The 12,276-nt window shown below is 42.5% G+C and overlaps 1 protein-coding gene across 2 annotated transcripts in view; it reads right to left on the minus strand.

Moving 5' to 3' along the window:
• Positions 1-12,276, minus strand: part of cyfip1 (cytoplasmic FMR1 interacting protein 1) — an 83,507-nt gene that overhangs the window by 42,079 nt on the left and 29,152 nt on the right. For both annotated transcript variants that reach the window (XM_063201520.1, XM_063201521.1), the window contains 5 exons: positions 11,122-11,239; positions 7,539-7,661; positions 5,690-5,815; positions 2,334-2,500; positions 1,518-1,665 (listed from right to left, as the gene is read on the minus strand). In XM_063201520.1, coding sequence (XP_063057590.1) covers positions 1,518-1,665; positions 2,334-2,500; positions 5,690-5,815; positions 7,539-7,661; positions 11,122-11,239 — 682 coding nt within the window. The remainder of the gene's footprint in view (positions 1-1,517; positions 1,666-2,333; positions 2,501-5,689; positions 5,816-7,538; positions 7,662-11,121; positions 11,240-12,276) is intronic.

Raw genomic sequence — 12,276 nt, forward strand, 5'->3', positions numbered from 1 at the left:
TGTGGCTGGCAACGAGACCTCGGACCTCGCAGAGCTCGCAGATGCATGAATACAAAATTGGTTCGTGGCCACTCCCACGCGACTTTTCACGCTCGCAGTTGCTGAAGTCTAATCTGACCTTAAGCCCAGGTGTCTCAAATGGCTTCAGAAACTGTCTACAGTTACTGCCGACTATTCAAACGCTGAAAATTAGGTGCTTCATCGACTTCAGATGCCAGTCGCTACACATTTTGTTTTATTTTCTAACGGCTATTACTTTTCTGTCAAAACAGAGCAGCTCCATATTCCTGATTCTGCCTACGGGGACAGCCAAGGTCCTCTACCTTGCAATACCTTTGTATATTCCTCTTGAAAAGATTCAAGGAAATTATTGTAAACACAACCCCCATCAGCAGCTTGTTATGTCCAACCTGAACGCTGGCATGGAGCTATTCAGACGCTGCCTGTAAATGCCATCAAAATAGCAACAAACAAAACAAACAGCATTCAATCGCTTATTCATTCAATCTCAACATCTCTGTGGCAGCCTCCTGCCAGTAATAAGCCTTGAAACTGTAGCACTTCAGGCAGGACAGCTTGTCATCTCGGCCATCTTTAAAATGAAGTACTTTTGTCATCTTTTATGAAAAACGTTTTTCTTCAGTTTTGAGTGAAAAGCAAGCAATAATGAATAAATAAAGCATGAAAGCAAACAACATTCTAGGACATTCAGGTGAAATACTAGGAATCAACAGTGGTTCAAAGAGCCTGGAAAACTGACCGCTCTGAAGCACAGAATGAATGCATGCATTCAGAAACGAAGGTCAGAGTAGCAGCTGTGCTTGTTCTTGCTACGTGCCGGAATGTTTGACACGTCTTCATATCATAGTCAAAGAGAGGCTTTTATCCGGACCCAACATAAACAAAGACGGCATGAAGGCAATTCTCTAAGGTGATATGTGCATATATAAGTGCTTTTACAAATGCTTCATCATCAAGGGCTTCTTGTGGCTGTCAGATCAAGGCGGTCTGCCAAAAACGTACGAGTCTAGCACACTTTATCTGTCTCCAGAGGACTGGTCGGGTCCTTCGGCTTTGAAGTAAAATGCTCACATCCCGGCACGCGGGTTTGTGATCTGCATGAGAGAAGCTACATCAAATTGCATATGGGAACGAACACGCTTGCTCGGAGCAAAAAATATGTTTAATCAAGTCTAAAACAAAATAAATAAGCAAAATAAATGAGGTCTTGGTCAAAAGCAAGCTGAATAAATGTAAGAATAATTATAATCTGTAGTAAAACCAGAGATGGTTAATTCTGTTAGAATTAAAGAATCTTTGGTAAAACCGTTGTTCTCCTTTCTCTGTGCTACTGAATAAACTCTGCTCCTGTGTGAGCTCTCATAAATCAGGTCACTAAATCAATGAAATACTCCCATCTAGGTCAAAACTGTTTGCAATACAGCATCACCTAAAACTAGTTGTGGGTTTGGGCGTTAGGACATCAGGTACTGGAGGGGATGGGGCAAGGTGGTTACCTGGGTGCTGGAGGGTCCCACAGCCCGGCGGGGAACCTTGATGTCGAAGCCCCCCTTGGGGTCCTTCTCCCCGCGCAGTGCTGGGTCATTGTGGGGCTCACGGCCAGTCTCCCAGTCACAGATGGTCTTACGGATGGACTGAAGTACACTGCAGGAAGAGAAGGGGGGAGTAATGCTCTCAATGATTTACAGTAACTATATGCAATATCTGGTTGAATATTTACATTTGTTTCTGAAAAGACAAAGACAGTAAAATTTCATTTCAAAAGGAGAACATTGAGTTGTCTCTTTACAACCTTATTCATGAATGGCACAGTAACCTGGCTTTCTCAGAATCTTGTTGACCCAGAATCAAAAATCTCCAAGGTTACAGTGACAAAGATTACAGAGACCGACCACCTACTGCTGAAAAAATAGCTGTTTGACAGGAGCCTCGCACCAGTAAGCTCTCTCACTGCTGCATTTAACATACAATACGCCACAGCCTGCTGTCGTCATACCACACAAAACCCATCACAAAGATGAGCTTCCTGACTGTGCAAGCAAAAAGGACACACGCGCACGCACACACACGCACACACACGCACACACACGCACACACGACCTTAATGACTATCATCCCTATTTATTTCATAACAACCTGTCAAAATCAAACACCAAGCTTTTTGAAAAGCAACTACTTAACAATAAAGATATGATGCCATTCAGTAGGGGAAAAGTGGATTGATTTGAGGACCACTGGACGGAAAACAAATATAGTGACGGGGGGGATCAAATTCTAGCTGTGTTTGTCCCTTGTGGCTTCCTGTACAGTACCTCTGGATGACGTTCTTCTTCTTCTTGATGGCCTGCCGCAGCGGCTCACGCAAGGTGACCTGGGCAAAGTCCTGCAGCGCTGAGTAGATGGTGTGGCGGATGGCGTGGTTGAAGACACTCTCCATGCGGCCCATCAACACCTGCAGACCCTTGATCATGGCCATCACCTGCACACAGAAACACACACACACACACACACACACACACACACACACACACACACACACACACACACACACACACACAGAGACACACACACGCAGACACACACAGACACACTCAAACACACACACACAAGCTGTGTAATTATAAACTTATCTTCATGCTTGAGCTTTACAGAGTGCACCCACATCTTCCTTTTTATTTAATGTATCTATCAAATCATTGACCTTCCTCCTGCTTCACTTTTGGCACAGGACAATTTATTGCACTCAATCTTATACAGAGGTGTCTAAGTATGTAGGCAGTAAACCATCCTTGATCTTTGATCCTTGATACACATTCGCACACGGTCATTAGGTTGAAAGCTTTAAAGATTTCACTGAAAGATTTCACTGATCTTTCTTTCATTCCTCACTTCAAGTCAAGTCAAGTCAAGTAGGTTTTATTGTCAATTTCTTTACATGCACTGGTCATACAAAGAATTTGAAATTACATTTCTTGCTTTCCCATACAGACATAGACTAATCTAGGTAAGGACATAGACAGTACTTATACATGGACTTAAGACAGTATGGACATAGACAGTGCTCATACAGACATTTAAAGTGCAAGACTGGACAACAGAAGACTTGTAGAGGACATACATTAAGAGGTATTTGTTGTGCTTTTGTGCTTGCAGTAAAACCTATAATGTATAAATGGCTGTTTATTTTATTTTAGTAGTAGTGGGGGTGGCTAGGCTAGAATGCTCACATACAAGGCTACAACTAATTGCACTTTTAATTCTTAAAGTGTTTATGAAACGAAAACAAACGGTCATTCCCATTAAAGCCTTGTTTTTTCTGATAGCATTGATGAGACTTTGAACCCAATCATCCTGGAGGAACTTGTGAAAATGGCAACTCAAAGTGTGAATTCTGTGAAATTTGCTGTGACTAATGAGCTGGGCTGTGACATCAAAGAGGAGAGTCCCTGGTTTGCTAGTATGGCGATCTGAGAAAACAACACACATTTGATGGACCCACATCTTATAAAGGAACCAAAATTCTGATACAAACATCAGCGTGTCGAAAAACCACACATCCAACCTCATGAGGAAAAAAAAAACAGCAGCACAAATCTATTTCAGAGGCACTGATACATCTGCAGAAAGTGACATGTCTGACAGGCGAAGTGACGATTGTTGACCTAGCCTGACAGTTTGTTTTCTTTATGGTTACGGTTGCTAAGGGTGCTTTGCCATGACCCAAAGATGACATGGCGTGTGTATTTGTTGACAAATGGGGGGCATTTTGATTCAATTGCGCGATATAGTGTGATTGAAATGCATGTACATGCAAAAATATTATCAACTAGAGAAAAAACGGAGGTAATAGGCTGTTGGAGCAGCCCCGAAATCCTAAAAAAGAAGAAGAGAGAAAAAAAGTAGGCCTACGCTATATGCATCTCCGTTTATTCGCTAAGCAGTAGCCCAGTCTGTGAGTTGGCTGTCCTCGACCGAGAGCACCACGGAGGCTGAAGCGCGGATATCCCAAAACCAATTTATTGACCAGTTGAATGGCAATCAACAAAGTGCATATCCCGAGAGCATTTGCATCGGTTTAGCATGTAATGTGCATTACCCTTTCCTGAAAACAACATACAAAGCAGATGGACAAGGTAAAACGTAGCCTAAAGCAAAGCAGTGCACGAGCAGTTACAGGGGCAGTTTCAGTCTGCACGCCGGCGATGTCAATTATTGGAACTGCTTGAGACAATAGCATTCTCTTCAGTCCAACCATGCCCGCGATCTCCACATTTGTGGTGAAGCACGAGGGGTGGAAATGTGCCGAGCACAACAGTGACCATGAGCTTGCTTCAAAACCACGCCGGTGTGGCAGCTTTTGTGATATGCACCGGAATTCTCATCCACATGTACATCTGCTTGTACGAGGCTATGGCAAGCGATGTGGGACAAATGTATGGCAGGTAGCGAATGTCAACATAAACAGAGATTACACAATCTTCGATATGGTCAGCAAATGTTTTGGGGCTGTCATTTATGTTATGCCTACACTTTGGAATTAGATCAGAGTCTAATTGTTACACAGGCATATTTGATTTAGCCCAACTGTACTCTATACTTAACTTTACTCAGTCTATCCTACAAGCACATAGCCTACAGGGCGGATGAGAATCCGGTGCATATCACAAAAGCTGCCACACCGGTGCCTGCGTACGAATTGGATCCACAGAGCCCTTGTTTTAGCCTTCTCCACAGTTGGCCACAGTTCCATCATTCTTCACAGAAGGGAACTTGTGCAAAGATATTCCTTCTGTCAAGTAGCCATTTTTGCAGCTGGCACCGTTCGGCCCTCCAGCAACACACTGCTTGACACTGCGCTTTGGTTTGGTACTAGCCACCATTGATCTGAACAAGGTGGAATGAGGTGAACTCCCCCCTTTTATGTCACGCATATCATTTGCATAAAATTTGCATGTCACCAAAGAAAACGAACATAACACTTTTTGGGAACGTTTTAAAATGACTTTTAGGACAAAATATCACCCAGACAATATCCCATTTTATTCACAAGGCTTAGAACTGTCAGAATCTGTCCTGGAAATGGTCCAATTCCTTTACTTTGTTTTCGTTTCATAAACACTTTAAAACGTAGCCATACATTTTTCGATGATGGCAGATCTTTTTTTCTGTCGAGGGAGAACTGAGAATACATACAGAAGATGCATCAGAATGACTCAAATTTGAAATTCAATGCCGCAGGGGCAGGCCCCGGCTACATTGCGGTATCAGTAATATAAGTCAGCCTTGGAACACCCACACTTGGCATGCCATGAACAAAAAAATATCTATAAACTGGAACATGAGGGGTATTCCAAGAACCTGGCTCAATAAACCAGGTTAAGTTAACCTTGAGGTAGTGGTAGTAGATCATCTAATTGAAGTCCATGGAGTCCTCGTTCTCCTCAAGCTTACTAAATGACACCTGTGGGCTATCTATTATCACGTTTACCACTTCCTGTAGGTTAACTTAGCCAGGTTTACCACTTAACAATGTCCATGAAATACCCCCCTGGTCAATCAATATGTTGTCATAATCACTACATGAGATTGAAGGACCAAAAAGACGTGTGTGGGTGATAAGTGGCCCTGGTTGAGTACTTGTAGACAGCTATTCAACAACAGCACTGACCTCCACCAGAGCAAACTTCTCCTCACTGGTGTAATTGTATCGTGTGGCGCGTTCGTACTCTTCAGCGTTGTCGGGGCATTCCTTGTTGGAGTATTTGTCCGTAGGGTGCACGAGTTTCCAGGAATACTATGTAAAAACAGCAATAAAAAAAGAAACAAAAATTAGATTTTAATCAGAAGTAAAAACACAAGATAACAAAATATGTTGAGAAATTTGTTACATAAAATATGGCTAAAAGAATGTTCTATAAAAAAGAGCACTGTACCCCCCAAATAACAGCTTTTCAAACAGCACTTGCCAAGGCGCAATTTACGAGTCAAATTGATGTTATTTTGTCCCAGTATGTGTGACAACTTTAAACACCTAATTAGAGGAGATTCTTCAGAACCATTTCAACGACCAAAGAATGTGCCTGCCATTGATAAGTGTCTTTGTAAAGCAAAACAAATTTGTGTGTGTGTGTGTGTGTGTGTGTGCCTGTGTGCATGCGCGCGTTCGTATGAGGAATTGACAGGAATCCAAAATGTTTTCCATCACATATGCTTAAAAGCAACTTTGCAGATGCTTTTGAAAGGTCAGGCATCATACTTTCATATTTTTCAGAGATGAAATTAAGATACAGATACTTTCCTAAATTATTCTCCTGGTAAAGAGCAGGAGCTTTGTATTCTGCCCATGCCTCTACGACGGCTCTACTGATTAAAAGACACTCCACCACTTCAAAACTAATGGCTTCATGTCTCCACATGTAAATGAGCAAGGCTGGCCACAGCAGGGGGTAGAGACCAGGGGTGCATTTCTCAAAACTATAGTTGCCAACTACGTTAGCGACTTTGTTGTTTGGGTAACACTTTATTTTATTAGTTCACTATTACAGTGGATCTACCACATTAGGTACAGTGTAACAACCAGTGTAACAACATTTAATACCATGTAATACCAGTGAAACATCATGTACCATTTTTGTACTTACATCTAAGGTTAGGGTTGGAACATGTTTTACACTGACATAACATGATATTAAATATTGTTACACTGGTTATTATACACTGAACCTAATGTGGTAGATCCACTGTAATAGTGAAACATTAAAATAAAGTGTTACCGTTGATTGCAATATAATTTCCCATTGACAACTACTCAAGTTGCTAACTGGCTAACAACTACGCTTTCGAGAAATGCTCCCAGAGACGTGTGCCTTTACACACCACCTCCATGATGTGTGCGCTCCACTGGCCACAGCAGAGGGTAGAAACCAGGGTTGCCAGATGAGACTGACTATTTCCAGTCCCATCTCAAATCCCGCCTGGAAGCACTAAATTTCTAGCCTGGGCGAAAAGCCAACTGTTGACTCAGTCAATCAGTCTAGCAAAAGTAATTAGGAATCCGTCTCCGTGGAGGGTGGTAGATGGTCTGATCTTACTCTATCATTTAAATTAATGGGAGTTCCAAACTCAAATTCAAACCCATATTGTGCTTTATTAGCATGCCTGTTACGATATAGCGTCGCAAAAGCATACAAATAACAAAACGAAAGTGTGAATAAAGTTACCTTAACCAATCAGTAACGGAGCTCGCGGGAGAGTTCTGCGTCATGATTCTCAACTGTTTGCTGATTGGCTAAACACTGAGAGAACCGAGCTCGAGGCTTTTGCCTGACGATGTGCAGAGCCAAAATCTTTGGGTGGAGTACATAGGATGACGTCGCGAGGCTACTAAATCCCACCCAAAAAGTTCTATTGATTTCTATGGCCATACATTTGCTGATAAACCCAAATGCCAATTGGGCGGGAAACCACACAATCTGGCAACCCTGGTAGAGGCCAGAGACGTGTCGTGCGTTACTCACCACCTCCATGACGTGTGCGCTCCACTGGGACAGCAGCTGCAGCCCCTGCAGGGCCAGGTCAAACAGCTTGCGGTACTCACTGTCTGTCTTCTGGGCCTCCTGCCGACCCGAGCCCGTCACCACCTGGCCAACACAACACACCACACCAGATTAGATTAGACCAGACCAGACGAGACTCCGTCACCGTTACCTGTCCAGTCTTGCACTTTATGTCAGTCTGTAAAATGTCAGTCTTGTGTATGTCTATGTCCTGGCATGGTATAGAGAGAAAACGTAATTTAATTTTCCTTGTATGACTTGTCTTGTGCATCTGAAGAAGTGACAATAAAAACTGACTTGACTTGAGACCAGACAGCACAGAGGGTGGATGGAGGGAGAGAGAAAGAATGACACTTAAATTTAAGAGCAGAGGATGGAGATGGATAGTGTTATTATACAAGGTACAACCTCATTAGTTCTGACTGGTCTGGGGAATTTCAAAACATTTGTCTGGTGATGGTTTTGCCTAGAGTGATGAGTGGCATGAATTAATATGCATCTATCCTTCATGTAGAGAGGCAAAACTATAAATATATATTCTCCAAAAGCCATATTGTGTTATAAATTTAGACGATGTAATTGAAACCTTTCAGAATGCCCTGGCCCCATCCTTCAAATGAAAGTATTATGCTGCTAATCACAGTGTTTGCCTGGCTCATTAATGACTGGGTGACAAGCTAATGTTCAGTTTGTAAAATCAGTGTAACCACAGCCGGTCTGCGAACAGCAGCCTACAGCGAAATACAAAATGGCTCGACATGCATAGAGAGGTTCAATGTACTTTTATCCAAGGTTTTAGTGTATATATCCTACTTCTTAGCTTGGGGCTTGCATTTAAAGAAAATACCTTTCATGTATATATTCTAATGTTGAATGTTTCAGCAGATAGTCTAGCATCTCTTGTAAAAACACTTGCCACATAGCAGAGCAGGTCATCTCTTTCTTTTTTTTCTTCTTTTTTTAATACAAAATCACTACAGTAATAATTACAGGTATTCATCATAGCTGGCCCATTCCCGGAATATTACATTGTTGTGTTGATGGTGCGAGAGAATGACATTTGCCTCAGATGACACCACCGGCTTTCCTGTAGTATTTGCTCCGAGAATAACGTGCATGTTATTTGTTGAGAGCAGGACAGAACTGACTAAAAATGGATGTTCTTATTAAAAGGCACCAACACTGTTTACACAAGATTTCCTCTAATGGGCAAATGCTCCCGATTACCCTTCAGGCAAGGGTAGCAAAACTTAGAAGCTGCACAGTAGGGTAACCAAAATAAACTACAATTGCATAAATCATGGAGTTATGTGTGCTGATGAAAGTGAACCTGCAGAGGAGGAGTGCAGCAATGTGCGCTAGAGATAAGCTTGACTAAATAAACTCAAAATTACTATTAAAAAAAAAAAAAAAAAGAACAGGTGCACATTTATGATAGTATTAATGTGCAAGGGAATGAAGCCTTGACTAAGAAATATTATCATCATAAAATCATGTACATTATAAACGTAAACTTTAAAAGCCAAAGTCATGGTGGTGCCATATAGGCTTATGACAAATCAACTACAGGTATACGTTTGTAAATGAAAAACACAATTTCTGATGAAGACCACCAGAAATTAATCTTTTAATGTTCTGATATTGTATATGCAACTTCTTGAAAATAAATGCAGAATTGGGGGGAAAAAGACGACCAGAAAAAAATATGATGTATAGGACCTTTAAAGTCTGCTTCTCACTCCCACTCAATTCTACGCTATCCCAACTAGACCTCTCTGAGGCTGAGGTAAGATTGCTCCAAGAAAAATGCCTGGCAACAATGAAAACCCATCCAATCTTAATGAGCCCAGACAAAGGGACCAACACAGTAAGTGAAGGTCAGAAGAGGTAAGGGAGCGGGAAGGGGGAAGGGGGAAGGGAGAAGGTGGATTGAGGGGATGGTGGCAGTGGTGGTGGTGGTAGTTATCACAATTGTACCCGCATCGCCAGCTGGCATCATGCCACCAGCCTCAGCCTCACCACCCCCGTCACCCTCTACCCGCAACCATGGCAACTCATTAAAACTAATGGGGATCCCGGGCTGTGGGAGACCTAATGGAGCACACAGCTAGTAGACAATAGCATCTATAGCCCATAATGACACATACCGTACGTCTGGGACAGCCATTACAGCCAGCCACCCACTAAAATGATATCAGAGTATAGCGCTAATGAGAGAGAGAGGAGCAGTACTATGAAGCCGGCTGAATCATCCCTCGCTCTGCACATTAAGGGACTCAATGAATATCAGAGAGCTCTCATGGTAATTGGGGAACCAAAATTGATATCTAGACAATGTAGGGATGATTACAAGACTGTGTTGCAGTTCGTTAATAGGGATGTAACAAGTGCTCCCTCATGTGTGTGTGTGTGTGTGTGTGTGTGTGTGTGTGTGTGTGTATGTGTGTGTGTGTGTGTGTGTGTGTGTGTGTGTGTGTGTGTGTGTGTGTGTATGTGTGTGTGTGTGTGTTCATGTACACATACATTCAACAGCCTCTTTATTAAGCACACCTGTCCAACTGTTCATTGACGCAAATTTCTAATAAGCCAATCACATGGCGGCCACTCAAAGTATTTAGCCATGATGACATGGTCAAGATGATATGTTGCAGTTCAAACCGAGCATCAGAACAGGAAAAGAACAGATCATTTAAGTGACTTTGAATGTGGCATGGTTGTTTGTGCCAGAAGGGCTGGTTTGACTATTTTAATAGATGCTGCTCTAAGGGGATATTCAAGCACAGCCTTCTCTAGAGTTTACAAAGAATGGACCAAAAAAAAATAGAAAATATCCAGTGAAAAGAGGTTCTGTGGGTGAAAATGTCTTGCTGATGGCAGAGGTCATAGGAGAATGGTCAAGAGTGGTTTGAGCTGTTATAAAGACAACAGTATCTCAAATAATTAGTGCTGTTAGGCGATCAAAAAATATCTTATTAATTACAGAATTTGTAATTAATGAATTACACATAAACTCATGTGTTATGATGTCATATCCTTCCATTCCAATATGATATCCTATCATCCCACTACAGGCAAGGTGTACCTAATTAAGTGGCCTGTGACTGTATGTGTGTTATACATTACTGATACCGTCGACAATCTAGACGTGAGTGCATGTGACAGAGAAGGAGTGAGTCTGTTTCCATGTGTCAGAGAAAATGATAGAGAAATCCCAGAGTGGATGCATGATGAAACCTGTCCATGTAAACCTTTGTGTGTGTGTGTGTGTGTGTGTGTGTGTGTGTGTGTGTGTGTGTGTGTGTGTGTGTGTGTGTGTGTGTGTGTGTGTGTGTGTGTGTGTGTGTGTGTGTGTGTGTGTGTGTGTGTGTGTGTGTGTGTGTGTGTGTGTGTGTGTGTGTGTGTGTGTGTGCGCGCAAGGAGGGTGGTTTAGGCTGTGAGTGTATGTGCATGTGTGTTTGTCTGTGTGTGTATACATTATGTACATGTGCATGTGTGCGTCTGCACGTATCTAAGTGTATGCGTGTGCGTAAGTGCGTGTCTGTACCTCGCTGTTGCTGTAGCAGGCCAGCTCGGAGATGAAGCGCATGTGGTCCTCCCGGATCTGGATCATCTGTTCGCAGATATTATACTGCGGACTGCTGCCCACCGACGTGCACGACCACCTGAGGGACCCCAACACACACACACACACACAAACACAGACAGATGAAAACACTAACACCCCGTCACAACAACAGAAATGAAGTCACTGAGCCACATAAATCAAACTGACAAGAGGTGACAAAATGACATGGGCACTGGTGATAAGTAGTAGAGGTGACAACAGGAGGAGGAGCGAACCAAAAAGATAAACAGAAAGATAGTATCAGGAGTGCCTGGAGGAACACCATTTGTCCTCGATATGTCCTCAATTGCAAGTCACTTAGGATAAATACGTCTGCCACCTGCAATGTAAGATGTTTCACCATGAATTCACTTTGTTCTCTGGACGTGATATTGACATGCTTGATTTAGCTAATCACATAATGGCTCTGGCCTGTCAGCCTGGGACATTTGGAGATATGAACATTCCAATTGGTTTTCGCCAAACTGCACCTTAGCTCATATTAGCTTGACTTTAATCGCTGAAATTCGCACTGGTCGCTCTGGTCACTTCGGTCCTGTGGGCTAAACATTAAGAAACTTAAACATCTTGTGGTGATTTCTGCAGGTTTATTATATCGACGCCGGGAGCATAAGACAAGACCTTCGGGTAGACTGTCCTATCTTACACACAAATTTCTAGTTGGTAAAAAACATCTTTATACATCTGTAACCCCCCCCACACACACCTCCCCTCACAGTCCCTTTGGCACTATTTTCGGGCCTTCCTTAGAAATGTAAATGTCCTGGTGTGACTTTGAAGCCACTGTCAGTTTCAGATGGTAATGATTCCAAGCCCAGCAACTAAGAAAGGGTGTCTTTTGTCTTCCCATCTTAATTATCCCAATGTTAATTTCTTCAACCTACAGCACAACCTTAATTTTAAGCTAAAACCAGTAAATATATACTTTAAATCAATTTTTTTACGACAGTCCTGGCAAATTTGTTTTGGACGCTTTAGTAGCCGACTCTCCGTAGAGAAATAATGACTTCCGTCGCTCAGGCAGCGTAGGTCGCTATTGGTGAACACATACCTTAATAACAGCAGCCCCTATGG

This window comes from Engraulis encrasicolus, chromosome 6 (assembly GCF_034702125.1).
Source record: "Engraulis encrasicolus isolate BLACKSEA-1 chromosome 6, IST_EnEncr_1.0, whole genome shotgun sequence".
In the NCBI taxonomy this organism is placed as follows: Eukaryota; Metazoa; Chordata; class Actinopteri; order Clupeiformes; family Engraulidae; genus Engraulis; species Engraulis encrasicolus.